General features: G+C 33.5%; 1 protein-coding gene across 1 annotated transcript; it reads left to right on the top strand.

Annotated features, from left to right (window-relative positions):
- Window positions 1-9,353: 9,353 nt before the first annotated feature.
- On the top strand, window positions 9,354-9,566 carry LOC117169405 (drosomycin-like). The gene has a single exon (XM_033355773.1). The coding sequence runs from the start codon at window positions 9,354-9,356 to the stop codon at window positions 9,564-9,566; it is 213 nt and encodes a 70-aa protein (XP_033211664.1).
- Window positions 9,567-15,866: the final 6,300 nt, after the last annotated feature.

The following is a 15,866-nucleotide window of genomic DNA, read 5'->3' as shown; positions in this document are numbered from 1 at the left end:
ATGTCTAAATTAAGCAATAATTAAGAAAGGAACAGAAGATATTTACCGTTTTTCACATTTTTGTTTACTTTTTCGGACCTGCAAATGTTTCCCCCTCAGCTTAAAAGATTCGATAAGTTTGAGTAATTTTTCTCCGTATCAGTTTCTACTTCAGATATGTGAAATATGAAATTTTATTTTTCGGAACTAAAATTTTATATATATATTTTTTTAATAATGCTAATCAAATGTAGTTACTGTTCGAATGATCTATTACAAGCGTTTAAAACCATTTTACTTGTTTTCTGTTTATAAGGACTAAAAAATTAAATTGCCAAAAATTCGATTAGATTAGTTTGAGTATGTTCTCTCCATTCCAGTTTATACTTCAGACATGTGAAATATGAAATTTTATATTTCGGAAATTAAGTTACATATTGTCTTATTTTTAAAATAATACCAATCAAACGTAGTTTCTGTTCGAATTATTTATTAGAAACATGCGTTATCATTTTACTAGTTTACTGTTTTTAATAATTAAAAATTTAAATTTCCAGAAATACGTACTTTCTAATCATTAAATTAAAAACGTTCAAACTTTAAGCGTTTCAAATGGAAAACTTTCTTTAATATTCCAGGTGTCATAGTTTGAACATTTAAATTTAGAAGTTTAAAATTTTAAAAACTCATGTTTTAAAAGCTTTGAATATATACTTTTTAAAACACAAATCTACAGATTTAAACCCTGAAATTAGAAAAAAAACAAATTTCAATATAATACAAACTCGCTCCTTTCTTCTTCACATCTTGTTAGTTTCACTGCTCTCCCTCTCCTTTCTTCTACTTCCTTTAAATACTTTTTCTCTAATTCCCCTTTCTTTCCCTCCCTTAATCTCTTTTCAAATTGTCATTCCCCGTTACCCGCTCTAGTACTTAATTTATGCCTTTGCGTTTCTTCTCTTTCCATATATCCCGGTGTCCTCAAGTCTACCCCTAGCGTCCACCTTATTTACCTTTCTTGGAAACTCTGAATTTTGTTTCTTCCCTTCCATCCCCATATCTCCTCTCCATAACCTAATACCGGTTATGTTAGCGTATCAAATAACCACATTTGCCTTCTTCAAGCTTTCTTGAACCTTCTTTTCCCTACTCCCCATACCTGTTTTATTATTCCTGCTGCTTTATTATCCATCCTCTTATATGAGTTCTATGATCTCCATTCGTTTGCAAGGTGTATCCCAAATATTTAGAATATTTTACTTGTTATGACTTTATTCTCTTTCGTCTCCCCGCCCATCCTTTCTTTCCTTCCCCTTTTCTTTCTAAATCTCATTATGTTTTTTTCCCTTCATTTAATCTAAGTATTATCTAAGTATTTCTCTAATCCAGTAATTAAGCCGGCTATCCCTTCTTTATCCTCTGCCACCATCACTATATCGTCTGTGTATTCCAATGTATATATCTTTTCCTTCCATATCCTGACTCCTCTTTAAACTTTTCCCCTGATTCCTTCTCGCAAGTCTGACATTAATATCTTGAATAAAAGTGGGCTCAGAAAACATCCTCTTTTACCGCATTTTTCACCATAACTTTTTCTATTGCGCCTTGGTCTAATGAGTCAAACACCGCCTTTATGTCCACGAACATTGCTGTTATTGCCCTTTTTCCCATTTACTCATCTTATTTACTGGATAGTTCAGAACATATATGTTGGCCATTACCGCCATTCCTTTTTTTACCCCTGTCTGATTCGGTGGCTTTATCTTTTTTTCCTCAACTTCTTGCTTCAATTTCTTTGACAAAACAGTTACATATACTTTATACGATATTAGCATCAGCATCGCACTTCTATAATCTTTAACCTCCTCTCCTTTGCCTTTCTTCGCTATAAGTACCACTAGTTCTTCTTTCCATAACTCTGACTAGCCCTCTCCTCTCTATACCCTATTATACATTGCCCATGCCTATTCCTTTACTTCCGTCCCCCGATATTTCCATATTTCATTCAAAAATCTCATATATACCATGTGCCTTTCCATCTTTCGTTATTCCTAACACCTTGATATTGTTATGTACTCTTCTTCATCTCTTGCTCTGCCATATTTTACTCCTTTTATAGCTTTTCGCTCTACTCTTCCTAGAAAATTCATGAAATATTTTTTCCATTCTACCATTTCAATATCCTGGTTTAATTTTTTCTTTTTTTTCTCTCTCTATTTACTACCTCTCAGACGTTTTCTTCTGCTCTTTTCTTCTCCGCCTCTTTCTCAAACATTTTATTCTCTTCCTCTTTCTTTTGATCACACAACTCATTATACTCCTTCTTTTTCTACTATATTTGTGTCAACTACTATTTTCTTTTCTCTATTTTCTTAATTTTTTCTGACCTTCTACATTCTCTCTTTACAGTCATCATTCCATCCACCTCTATTCCCTTCTTTACCAACTTATTTTTTGTCAATATTAAGAGAAAGTGATCCAAATCAATATAATCTTCTACCTCTAGTTTCTTGCCCTTCTCTCTTACCTCATCATCTACTATCACATAATCAATTATTTTTCCTCTTTTTCCCCCTGAGCGCGTATATTCTTCTTTCTCATCCCCCTCTATATTTGAATTCATTATCATAACTTTAAATTTCCTTCCTCTCTCTCCTTCCCATACTCATCCTTCTCTATATCTGGTTCTTGTATTAAAATCCCCATCTATTAAATGGCTAATTTTATCCTTATTATTTTCTATGATTTTTTTCATCTCTTCTGATTTCGCCAGCATATAACTGTTCATATAAACCACCACTATCTTCCAGTTTTCTCCTCCCATCCTTACCTCTTCTATTATCCATCCTTATTTTTGTTTTTTCTTCTCTTTCTTATCCTTCTCTGTTGTACATTCGATCCTCATTCCCATTACCACTCCTCCAATTATTCTGCCTTTTTTGTTCTTTTTCTTTGCATTTTGAACTTGTCATTTGTAATCTCTTGGCAACCTTCCTTACTCCTTCCCATCCTTTTTCATTTAGCCGCGTCTCCATCATTACTACTACATGGTACTGGGTCGAATTTCTCATTAACTCCGTATCGTTTCTCTCAAACCCTGCTATATTCCAGTAACATATCCTCTATTCTTATCTACAGTCGTTTCTTGTCTCTTCTTGCTTCTTACTGTTTCTTATTTTCCTATCTCCCGGCACCTCATTTCTTACTATCTTCAATTTCTTAATGCCAATCCCACCATATTCTGCCTAGCTGCATTCTGCCATAGTTTTCCCTTACTTCTGTATGCATCCATTATTTTCCTTAAATTATACTGCACGTATGCCACAAGAACTTTTTCAAAATTTCAATTTTGCCAACTGCCAAAATAACAACTGCTGATGGGTCGACGATCCGGGTGAACCGGATCGAGCACCAAATAGCTTAGCACGTATTCTACAAGAACTTTGTCACAATTTAAATTGCTCCAACTGCCAAAATAACTAACAATGGTGAATCGACAACCCGGGTGAACCGGATCGAGTAGCAGGTAGTTTAGTACGTATTATACGAAAAATTTGAAAGAATTTAAACTGTGTCGTCACTTAAAATAAAAACTAATCGTGAGTCGACGACCCGGTGAGCTGGATTGTGCACCAAGTTATTCAAAACGTCATTTGCGAGAACTTTTGTTAAATCTAAATTTTGTCAATAACCAAAACAATTCCAAATAGTAAGTCGAATAGTAAGTCTAATAGTAAGTCGAATAGTAAGTCGAATAGTAAGTCTAGGTCGTTCAAAATTTTATTCACGTAGTCATGTGGTGTTTATTTCTGGTATTCATACCATCTGGTAGTTATTTTGGCTGTTGTAACAATGTAAATTTTAACAAATTTCTTCTAGAATACGTGCTGTGCTACTTGTGGCGCGATCCATCCACACAAGTCATCGGCTTACTATTGGAAGATATTTTGTTAGTTAAAACAATTTTAATTTTAAAAATGTTCTTGTGGAATACTTGCTAAGCTACCTGGTGCACGACCCTGTGCACTCGCGTCGTCGACTCATAAATAGGAATAGACTTCGTTATTCAAAACATTTAAATTTGTATATGGTTTTCGTACAGTACGTACTAAAGTACCTGGTGCTTGATTTGGTGCACCCGGAACGTCGACTTATTATTCGTAGTTATTTTCGCAGATGGTACAATTCAAATTGTTAAAAACTTCTCGTAGAATACGTATTGAACTACCTGGTGCTCGATCCGTTGCACCCGGATCTTCGCATCACAATTTTTAGTTATTTTGGCAGTTGGCACAATTTAAATTCTTAAAAAGTTTTCGTAGAATACGTATTAAACTTCCTGGTGCTTGTTATTCACACAATTTAATTTTTTTTACAATTCTCGTAGAAAACGTAATAAAGCACCTGGTGCTCGATCCGGTTCACCCGGATCGTTAACCCACGATTGGTAGTTATTTTGGCAGTTAGCACAATTTCAATTCATAAAAAGTTCTTGCGGAATACGTTTTCATTTTGAACGCAAGCTAATTTTCTCTGATACTTACATATTCTTAAGAATATTCATTTGTGTTTAGCGTGTCCTAAGCATGGAAGATAGACAAGAGCAAGGCTTGCGCCATGCTAATATTCAGCCCTGACTCATGCTTTATTCTGATATTTCCAAGTGTCTTGCCATGCTTGATCTATGCTATTTTCACGCGGATTTTATAAAAAATGACGCAAAGTCGAATAAAAAAAATATTTATTCACCAATCCTTTCTAAAAAGTGAGACAAATTTAGTGAATTGTGTCCATCTTCGAAAATTTTGCCAAAGTTCAATTTAAATCAAATCACGTTTGACCGTAGGCGAAGCATGGCAGTGGTTTCATTAGCCATGCTTGACCCATTGTTCATAAACATGGGACAATCGTGGAATGACGTTGGGTGAACATTTAACCAATTTTGAGAAATGCTTACTCCGCGCTCACACCACGGATAACCCACGCTCAATCTGTTATTTTAAATTAACCTAGAGACAAATTATTTCTAAATTGAAATAAAGTGTTTCTTTAATTACTATTTTTTAAAGAAAATATATTAATTTTTTAAGGGCTGCACTGAATAATTGCAACAAAATTATATTGATGGAAAACCTGTAAAATACAATTTTTAAATAAAAGAACGCTATTGCGTAATATTTTCAGCTTTTTTGAAAGAATAAGAAAGCTATGTTTTAAAACGTGAAAATAAAATTAAGTTCGCCCCGTCGTGGCCGCCAACACATCGCATTCAGAATTTACGTGACAAAAATATTTACATATTTAATGCACTTTACCTTGCTTTGTCACTAAAAAAATGGATTGTGTATAATTTTCAGCTTTCTTAAAAATAAAATGCCTAGGCTCATCGAAAAATATTTATGCTACGAACATTGAATTTCGTTGAACCTAGCCGCCCTTCTTAACTAAAATATAAAAAAATTAGTTAACATTTAAAAAAATTGACTTTTACAAAAAAACGTATGATTTTTTCACTCTTACTATAATAGGATAGTAAAGTCATCCTTAGATATTAATTCTGTAAATGAAAATTGAAATAGTTTTGTTTTAATAGAATTTGAGTTTCCTAAATGATATTAAATAAAAAACATTCAGAATAAAATTCAGGACAAATTATACAATAACATGATTTCCTGTTAATAAACACTCCTTAAAATTTAAACAAATATTGTCAAAGAATCTAGATAAGAGGCGTGAACAGAGCAAGGAGAAATTGATGAAGTGTGTAAATAATTCAGCATTATGAATCTGAATCAACATAACTTGAAGAAAAACCTTCCTGTCTACTTAAAAGTATCGCAGTGAACTTCCTGGTATTTCTGAAATCTTACACAATGATATTATTTTTACTAAACTTATCAAGGTATTCTTATTCATAATTTTTCTAACACTATGAACTTATGTCTATTCATATTTTTATAACTTCTGTTGTTTATCCAAAAATTTAATTTTTAATGTTATTTTTTGCGATTAGGACCAAATATGCATCTTTAATCCCAAAATAATTGATAACAAATTTATATCTATTTTTTGGGAAACAACATTTGTCTAAACATTGTCTGCCCAAGAAATTATTTTTTATTTTTAATGTTGTTTTTTATGAATGAAACGAAAACTTTTCACCCCATTAAAATCATTAAACCGAAACTTGTAGCTCTTTTTGGTTGAATAACTTTTATTTTATTTTCGTAGCTTGTGTGTTTTTTTTTAAAAAGCTAAGAGGACAAATTTTTTTAAATTTCCAATTACAAAAAATTAGCTGTACATAGAATTCTTAAATCTTAAAAAAAATAGTCTAACAAATTTTGAAACTTTTTTAACTTTTCAAATTTTTATCCAAAATAGCTGGCTAACGAACTTGATCTTCAGTTTTCGAATTCAAGCAGTGTAAAAAAGGCCTATCTAATATATTGATTTCTTTAAAAGTATTGTTCTCACAGACATACATTTTAAATTAATCAGAAATATCGTTTAATAAATTTAACATACCTAAAATAGTTTTTCCGAGTTGCATCGAATGCAAAATTGATATTTTTTAAAAACAATTATCTATTTAAAATCAGAGTCATAATTCCTTTGACAAATTTTTTGTATTCGATCAGAATTATAAGTTTTGTACGAAAATTTCCTATTCCAAATGATAATATCAAAATGCTTTTAGAAAATCGCACACTCGGAGCTAAAATTGTAATCCTGTTAGAAAACTCCTTTCAGATCTGAATTACATTTTTTTCCAAAAATCTAATTCTTCAAATCAGAATTATAATGTTTTCCTGGAAATTTCCTCTTATAATTCTGAATTATATATTTAAAAAAATTTCGTGTGGCAAGTCAAAATCATAATTCTTTTAGAAAATTGATCGTTGCAAGTGAAAATTTACATCTTTTTGAAAATTCTTTACTTGAGATCTGAATTATAGCTTTTTTTATTAAGAAATTTTCGGTTCCAAGTTAGAATTATAATTCTTCTTGTAAAGTTTTCTCTGACAATATACAATTATGGTTATTTTGAAAAATTGCTGTTTCAAGTCAGAATTATAACTCTGTTGGAAAATTTTCCTTTCCATGTCAGAATCATAATTCTTTTGGAAAATTCTTAGTTCGTATCGAAATCATAGTTTTTGTTTCTCCAAATATTTCTGGTCAGAAATTTCACACCTCGTTTTTTCAACAGATCTCCACGTTTTGAGACCCACTGAAGCCGAAAATCGAGTTTTGGGAATTGTATCTGTCTGTATGTTTGTGTGTCTGTCAAAGGCGGACTGGGTAGCTTTTTAAATAATTTTTTGATTTTTATTAACAAAAATATTTTCCATAACATCGCAGTAGTATATATTAAAACACTTTCAATAATTTTAATCATTGTACGAAAAATGTTAATCTCACTAATAATCTTTTAAAAACTTTCCAAATTTCAATTAAAACTTGACTGGCGCGGTATTTCAAATTTATTTAAAAAAAATAAATTTATTTGTTCATTTTGGGGTGAGTTTTGTTCGCTAGAGCAAGTTTTATTATTAATTAACTCTAAGAATCGTAAAAACATTATATTTAAGAATAATTAGCTAAAATAAATACTATTTTCATGACGCCATTACGTCAAAAATTAATTTCTTTGGCAAGTTACTGAGTTAGAACTACTATTTTAAAGCATAGATGTTTTCATTTTAAAATGCCAACTTTTCAAAATCGTTTTCTCTAGAAATAAAATTATCTCCTGAATTTGCCTAACAAAGTACACTATGAACTCTTTATGAACTATATTCACTCTTATTCACCATTTTTGCCACCCCCTTCCTTTAAGGAGGGTGGAAGGGTTCTTTTATTAATTATTTATGTGCAGGGTATGCAAATACAAAATATGTAATCTTGATCACCATGTTTGACTTGGGTGTCTAGTAGGTACGCAACCTTTGAAATGTTTGACAATATGAATTTTATATCACACTTTATTATTTATTATTCATTTATTATTTATATTCAATTTTTGCATAGCATAACATTATTACACCATGTACAAATTTTATCATCCTATATTATAAGCTTATTTCCCTGTCCATCTAGGAAAAAAGACTCAGCTGCCTCTGGCATTTTAATTTTCAATTAGAAACATACTTTTCAAAGAAACAATTACTTAAATTTAATAATAAATAACGCCTTCAGTTTTAAAATGAATTCAAATTAAACATTTTAATAATTTTAATTTCGAGTTTAAATTTTTGTTATTTGAAACTAAAGTTTAAATCTAGCTATGAAATTTTCAATCAAAGTGATTCATTTTGACAGGAAAAAAATAGAATTATCTCGTCAACTTTCTAAAAATTAAATTATGAGTGTTGTAACTATTTTGTGCTTTCCTCAGAAATTAAGGTGCAAAACATTTCTATACTAGACAGTTAACAGGAAGTGGCAAGTCGTGATTTAATCCCTCACGAAGTTCTTTAAACATGAAGATAATGTACATATTATGCTCTCCTGAAACCGGCTGTGAATCCCCAAATTTTTTTCGGCGGGAGGGGATTTTCTTATCCGGGTAGATTGTATCAAGCAGGTATATAAACGCTTCTAAAAAATAGGAAGTCAGTTGTTAGGAGGAAGCATAATTTTGCTGTCTACGAAGTAATTCAGATTGTTTTGTACTAAGGTATGAAAAAGTAAAATAAGAAGCTTCTAATTCTTCTGTGAACCCTCGCTCTGCTTGCCTTCCTTGCTTTGCCTCTTATACATATCCCTACTTTTTGCCTTACCTCGCATTGCCAACCTCTGCCTCTGCGGTGGATTCCTAACACTTGTCCAGTACTTGCAATATTTACACCGAATTTATTCCTACTTCCTCTCTTCTTTACAACCTTTTTCATTTGTCTTTCTGCTTCCATATTCCTACCTCCGTGCTTATCTCACTACTTTCCACTCCCTCAAAATTCTCTAATTAATCTTCCATAACCTTGCATACCCCTTTCCCCACAATTGACATATTCTCTTTCCCCTAGGAATATTCGCCCTATTAAAACCCTACGTGCAATGCATATAACGTTCGCTATAAGCTGCTTACTTCATTTCTCTCCTTCCTCAGATAAATTTTTTGCTCTTTCCCTTAGCACAATCCACGCATAGTCCCAATTAAACCTTCAGCCTCAGATTCTCTCCTTTCCTGCAGCCTTTTCTCTTCCAAAAATTTCTCCTCATACTTACACACCTAACTTCATGTTGAATTCCCATGGCTTCTCCCTGCCTTCGTTCACTCGGTTAAGATTTTTCTCAAAAAACCTTATTACATAATATTATCAACATTGTTTTCCAGATAAAAATCAGTGCCATTCTAAGGTTATCTAAAAATGAGGGGAATACTTTTGATCTCAGTTCTGGCATTCATTATTATGGCTTTCGGCATCGAGACCATAATGGGCGATTGTCCGTCAGGACAATATAGTGGTCCGTGTCTCGCATGGGACGGTGACACCTGTCGTCGCGTATGTATAGAGTCAGGCGGAACAAGTGGTCACTGCTCTGCGTCAACCAAGTGCTGGTGTGAAAATGGAGGATGTTAGGTGAGGTTAAGACCTAGTGATACTATTATAAAATAAACAGAATATTTTGAAAATATAATAATATGTTGTCTATCCATTTTAGCTGGCCACAGTACCAACGCCTCCACCAGTACCAAAAACTCTGTATTGGCATATCAAAAAGTGGGTTTTAAAGTAAAGCTGCTCACTAGACCATCGCTTATAAAATTTTCTCTCTACATGATTATTTTTCAATTATAAAATGTTGCTGTACGGCCACATTGTTGACCGTCCATGTTCATTGTAAGAATATAAAAAATAAATTGGCGTTGTATTGATTATTCCTTGTTTTCTGTTTAGTTCATTCCCTTATAACTTGTTCTTTAATTTTAATGAAGTTCATATCACTGTGTGGAAAAAATCATAAAATGCATTTATGAAAGTAATTAATATTGATGTATTATCAGCAAGTTATTCATTTGAAAATCGAATGTACGGCTATTTATAGTACACGAAAATATGAACAATTTACCCTAAAGACTTTATTTGATAACAAAAAATTACTGAAGTTATAGCATTTTTAAAATAAAAAAATTAAAGAACGAAACTATGCAAGATAAGAAAAAATATGAACAAAGAAAAATGGCCAGCCTAAAAAAGATCTACAAATTTCTTATGCATCGCTTATTTATAGGATAAGTAGTTTTTGTTTTCGTAAAAAAGCAACATTAAAAATGAAAAATAAATTAAATGTTTCGTACAAACGACGCAAGCTATGAAAAAACTGGAAAGAAAAAGTTGTTAATTCAAAAAAGAGCAACGAATTTTTCGGAATTTTTTTTTGACAGGACGCGCAGTTCTTGCTTTAGTCGTACAAAATAAAACTAAAAATAAAAGAATGAAAACAAAGCAATAAAAAAATGTATATATGTTTCAATATGAATGCATATTATGTGTTGTAGTAATGTAAATTCATTAAAATGATACATGTTTTAGCCCGCGTGAAAAAGTTGGCATGGCCCAAGCATGGCAAAACACTTGGAAATATCTGGCTGAAGCATGTGTCACGGCTGAATGTTAGCATAGCGCCATCGTTGCTCTTCTCCGTTTCCCATGCTTAGAAGACGCAAACGACAAATGAATACTCTTAAGAACTCTTAAAAATTACTAAAAATTGTGAGTCAACAATTCGGGTGCACCGGATCGAGTACCAGGTAGTTTAATACGTATTCTACGAGAAATTTTTGGAAAATACAACTTCGCAGGTGCGAAATTCGGTTGGATTCCAGACCTAGACCATCGGCTCAAAGTCGGTCCTGCTATGGTAACCGATCTATGACAACCAGAGTTGGGCCGACTAAGATGTTTTCAAGCTGCCATGCTCGGACCGACGTTGGCGACGGACGTCGGCGGCGAGCGAAAAGCCGACCGTCAGCTAAATTCTGGCCCAAATATGGCACGACAATCGGATAAATTACGGCAGACTGTTCATTACGACCATAATAATCCGGTCGGTCCCACTCTGGATACAGCAGTCAGATTGACATAAGTCACCTTGATGCACTCGATGGTCGGTCAAACATTGGCCCGAGTATGAGCACATAACCTACTTCATTTCGATAAGTTTGCTTTCGGCCACAGTTGATCTGCTTGTATTATTGGGAGGTCGGATTGGTGTGTTACTCGTAAAGATATATAAATATTCCAAATAAACCATCAAAAATTCTTAACCTGAAAAAGTTCAAAATTCTGAAGAAGTATCCAACACTGAATATTTTTAAAGTATAGCTTCCTAATTGGTCAACCCTCTTTTTAAACTAATCCATGAAGAAAATACAACATACAGTTTTTGTAAACAAACTTCAGGTGCTTCGATAGCTGAGTGGTTAGAGTATGCGGTAAAATACACTAGTTTAGCTAGGGTTCGAATCCTAGACGAGTAATATTTTTTAAAGCGTTAAAGCGTGCGATTAAACGTATAAGTAACCGTGTGTGTGTGAATTATGAATTTAGTAATGGTAAAAAGTGACGATTATATAATAATAATTTTAAAAATGTCTTTTTTAAATTAATTTTTGTCGAAGTTTGGACCGGCGTCATCTAATAGATGGCCCATATATGGGACCAAATATTGGCCATCCGTGGAGAAGCCAAAGGAGGTTCACCGTTATCATTTAGCCTTTTAACCGACCAATGGCACCGGGGCACGACCTGTTGCATTCGAGTCGTCGACTCACCATTTAGAATTGTTTTCATTATTCACAAAATTTAAATGTTTAAAAAGTTCTTGCAGAATACGTATTGTATTACCTAGTGCTCGATCCGGTGTACCCTGATCGCCGAATCACAATAAAATAAAAACGCATTGAATTGGGAAAGTATGCCCAAGTGCGAATTGCCGGAGTTGAATACACGGCCCAGTGTTGGTCCAATTTTGGCAGCGGAAGGTCGGCTAAAGTTATTGGGCCAATATCGGCACTTTAATCGGCCCAGTGTTGAGCCGGTGCTGACAGCCTAATTGGCTATTTATATTTGCCGATCCTCCACCGATTCTTGGCCCAGCATCGGCACTTTATTGCGCCAAGTATCATTTTTAGTAGGGGGAACCATGTTTCACGAGGATCAGCCAAAGTCGGGCCCAGTGACGGCACATTACTGGGCCAAGTGTCACTTTTACCACGGCAAACCATGTTTTATTTAAATCGGCCCAATGTTGAGCTAGTGCTGGCAGCCTCAGTTTTAGCACCTAATAAATAAATCTTACACGAAAGATAAAAAAAATTTACTGAAAAATTGTCAAAGTTCACGATGAAATTTGTTAAGTTCTGTCGTTAAAAATTTTTAATTTTCATGAAAAATTACATTTTCTGTCATTGCAAAAAGTTGTAAAGCAGGCTGGAACGGAAAAAAATGAAATATTACGCGAAGAAAAATTGTAATCGATTTAAATTATTTATTTAAAAATTATTGTATTGATATTCTTGTTGACATTTCGTCGCATAATAATAAATAATTAGGAAAAGAGAGCTTAAAATTTGGTTCTTTAACTTTTCTGTACTGCAGCTTATGAGGATGACTTTTTCACATAGTTTCAACGTGTCGGTTTAGCGGATTGGTTAGCACGTCCGACTGCTAGACAATAGATTTAGGTATATAGATGTAGGTTCGATACCCCGTAGCGTTAGAAATTTTATTTGTAATATAATGTTCAAAATGAAAAATATGTATTCTATCTAAACAGGACCATTAATATTTATATTTAAAGTACTCGTAATCAATTAGTGTTTATTTTTTAAATATCTTTTTTGTCATATCCTTAGACCGTAGCCAGTGTTGGGCCGACAATGGCAGCCAAGCCCTGGCTGCCAAGTCAAGGCCATAGTTATCAATCCGGCAATGGCGCGACGATGGCAGCCCAGGTTTGGTCCAATACTGGTACCCAGTGTTGGGCCGACAATGGCAGCCGAACCTTGGCTGCCAAGTGCAGGTCATAGTTATCATTCCGTCATTAGCGCGATAATAGCAGCCAAGCTTCGGCAATATTTTTGCCGACTATGGGCCAATTTTGGGCCGTATGTGTCTTCGCATTTGGGTGGAGTAGTTTTACAAAAACTAAGAAAACTTTTCAAGAATTTGATGAAAAACTTCAAGGTGAATTAAATGAAAACTTTTAAAAAACCAGTAAATTTAGAAGAATTCAAAAGAATCTAAAAGAATTCAGAATGATATGCAATTCTGTAAATCTCTTGAAAACGCATTGGAATATTTTAAAATACCTTTAAATATGGTAATTCCTTTGAAATCGTATTAAAGTATTAAAAACAATCAAAAAAAATTTTTAAGCTTTTGAAAATGCCAAGGACTTTCAAAAAATATCTTAAAATAAATTTCAAATCATTTGATAATTTTATTGATTGATCTGCAGTATCAATGAAATAAAAGCTTTAAAACAATTTTAAAATATCGCCCTACTATCCGTCCTTTCATGATATTCCTAAAATTGAATAAAACAACGTTATTTATTAAATAAAAATATCTTTATATTTTTTTATTGTGCTCGCTTTTGTCTATAAGCTTGCCCTCACGACGTGTGGATTGATCTGCACGTCGCATCCGCACCATGCGTGCTCCATGCGGACATTTCCTATCTGGGATGAGTTTCGCATTCCTGATTCCCAACGCATAAAGCCTCTCAGCTAATCTAGTGGGAAGTATTAAAAAAATCTGAAATATAACCGGCAGCTGTGCAGGATCGCTGGTAAATTTTTGTGACTCATTCTATAAAAAATATTGCTACGCTTACAATAATATACAGTCAAAACTTGAACACTGTAGCTTTGGACACTGTTACTGCTCGGATACTGTCGTCAGCTGTTTCGCAGACACTGTAAAAATCAGGTGAGTAGCCCAGGGCAGACGGATCCGATAAAATTAGTATGCTGTCAGGGTTACTCACAAGATATCGTATCGAGACGGTCCTGTAACTCGACGCCGATTGGTTGAAGGGTTAGACCACGTGCTCTTACAGTGTCTGATACGTCCGATCCCAAAAGATGACTGTGTCCGAGCTTCGACTGTATATACTAAGATTTTATATTTCAGAAATATAACAAATTATTATTGAATATTTTATGTGATTTAACAAGATTTGAACTAAATTCAAAAATATTTTAAGATACCTTAAAATATTTAAAAAAATCGATATATATATATATATGTGTGTGTGTCACGGCGAAAGCCCGAATGCGGCCAATGCGCGAACTGGCCGGCCAGTTCGCGCATTGGCCAGGATAGTTGGCCAAGCCCGAAATGAATGGCGTCGTATTACTATTTCGGGCTTTAGCCGGCCAAACCGTGAAGTGGCGAGGGTATAATAACCAAAGCTAGAAATAACTTTATTTAACTACGTAATACGAAGTTTGAAGTTTAAGGCAAAAGTAAGCATATAGAAATCGATGTATTCCATATACATAGTATAAATGCTTTATTCAATTAGAAGTTTAGAATATAAATCATTATACAAGAAAACTCATATGCATTAAAAGTATGCTAATTAAAATTAGAAGATCTACCTAACCTATGTAATATTATAATATTACACAATATTATACACTTACAACGTCCATTTTGACATTTTTTAGTGCAATGGGAACAAATATATCCTTGCCCTCCTGCCAATGACTGACTTCTGCATACAGTTCTCAATGCTATTTCTTTCGTCGGAATCAATTCTAATCATTTCTAACGTCGCAATTCCACAAATAAAATGAAGAAGCAGACCACATACTTCACATGAATGATCCAAAGTGCATTTTTGCCCATGAAATGCGCATACAAATTCTACTTGAGATGTTTCTTCTAATTCCCCAGCTGCTTCTTCTAATTTTTCAGTTTCTTATTCCAATGAAGCCGTTTGTTCAAATTCTGGCGTTCTCCCGGTAAATTTTCATTATTTCTTTCGGATCAGAAAAAAATTGTATTTCTTTGCGAAACCCAAATTTTTTCACATATATTATTCATTGCGCAAGTCGATAAACACTAGTAAAACATTTTTGAAAGAAATCGATTGAATTTTAATTATATAATAAGTAGAGTAAGGAAATTTGTGCATTTAATGAAGAGAAATAAGAAACATTCGAAAATGGGTTTATTTAAAATTAAGAAAAATTGAAATTGTATTCTTCATCATTAAAAGCGCTCTAAATTATGTAATTGAAGATTAAAAACTTTTGAATTTGAATGATTTTAAATTCAAAGCGATTAAAATTTCCAAATTTCATATTAAACACTAAATGGAATCTTTTAAGTTCGAAGCTTCCGATTTTCTAGAATTTTAAATTGTTATCACAAAGTAAAATTATAATTTAAGATTGGTGAGAGAATACACTCCAGGCCCGACATGGTTCTTCTTGACTCCGAGAAACGAACCATGTTCGTTATCGAATTTTCGACACCAGCTGACAAATACATCATAGCCAGGGTATACCCGGAATATTCTGTTAAACTAATCGTCCTTATCATCGGCGCTCTTTAAGGTGCCAAGCTTTCACTTGCTAACGGCCTAAAAAGCATCCCTGCGTGTCAACAATATGCTAAAACACTTGCAGAAAAATTGCAGAAGGCCGTAGTCCTTGGGTCGCTCCGTGTTCTTAGGATGCACGACGCTTTTGCTGGATCGTCGTATTAATGCCTTTACAGACTGTAACCACCTATATAACGGTTGTGAGACGTGGTCGTGGCTGAAAGGGGGAGGGTCGGTAAGGCCGGTTTTTGGCCTAATTTATTTTTGGACCAAAAAATCTGAAAAAATCATGATAGTATCTTATAAGTATCCCGAGTCGA

Source organism: Belonocnema kinseyi, chromosome 3 (genome assembly GCF_010883055.1).
Source record: "Belonocnema kinseyi isolate 2016_QV_RU_SX_M_011 chromosome 3, B_treatae_v1, whole genome shotgun sequence".
Taxonomy (NCBI): domain Eukaryota; kingdom Metazoa; phylum Arthropoda; class Insecta; order Hymenoptera; family Cynipidae; genus Belonocnema; species Belonocnema kinseyi.
Note: the sequence above shows the minus strand (reverse complement) of the source record. Positions and strands in the feature narration are given on the sequence as shown.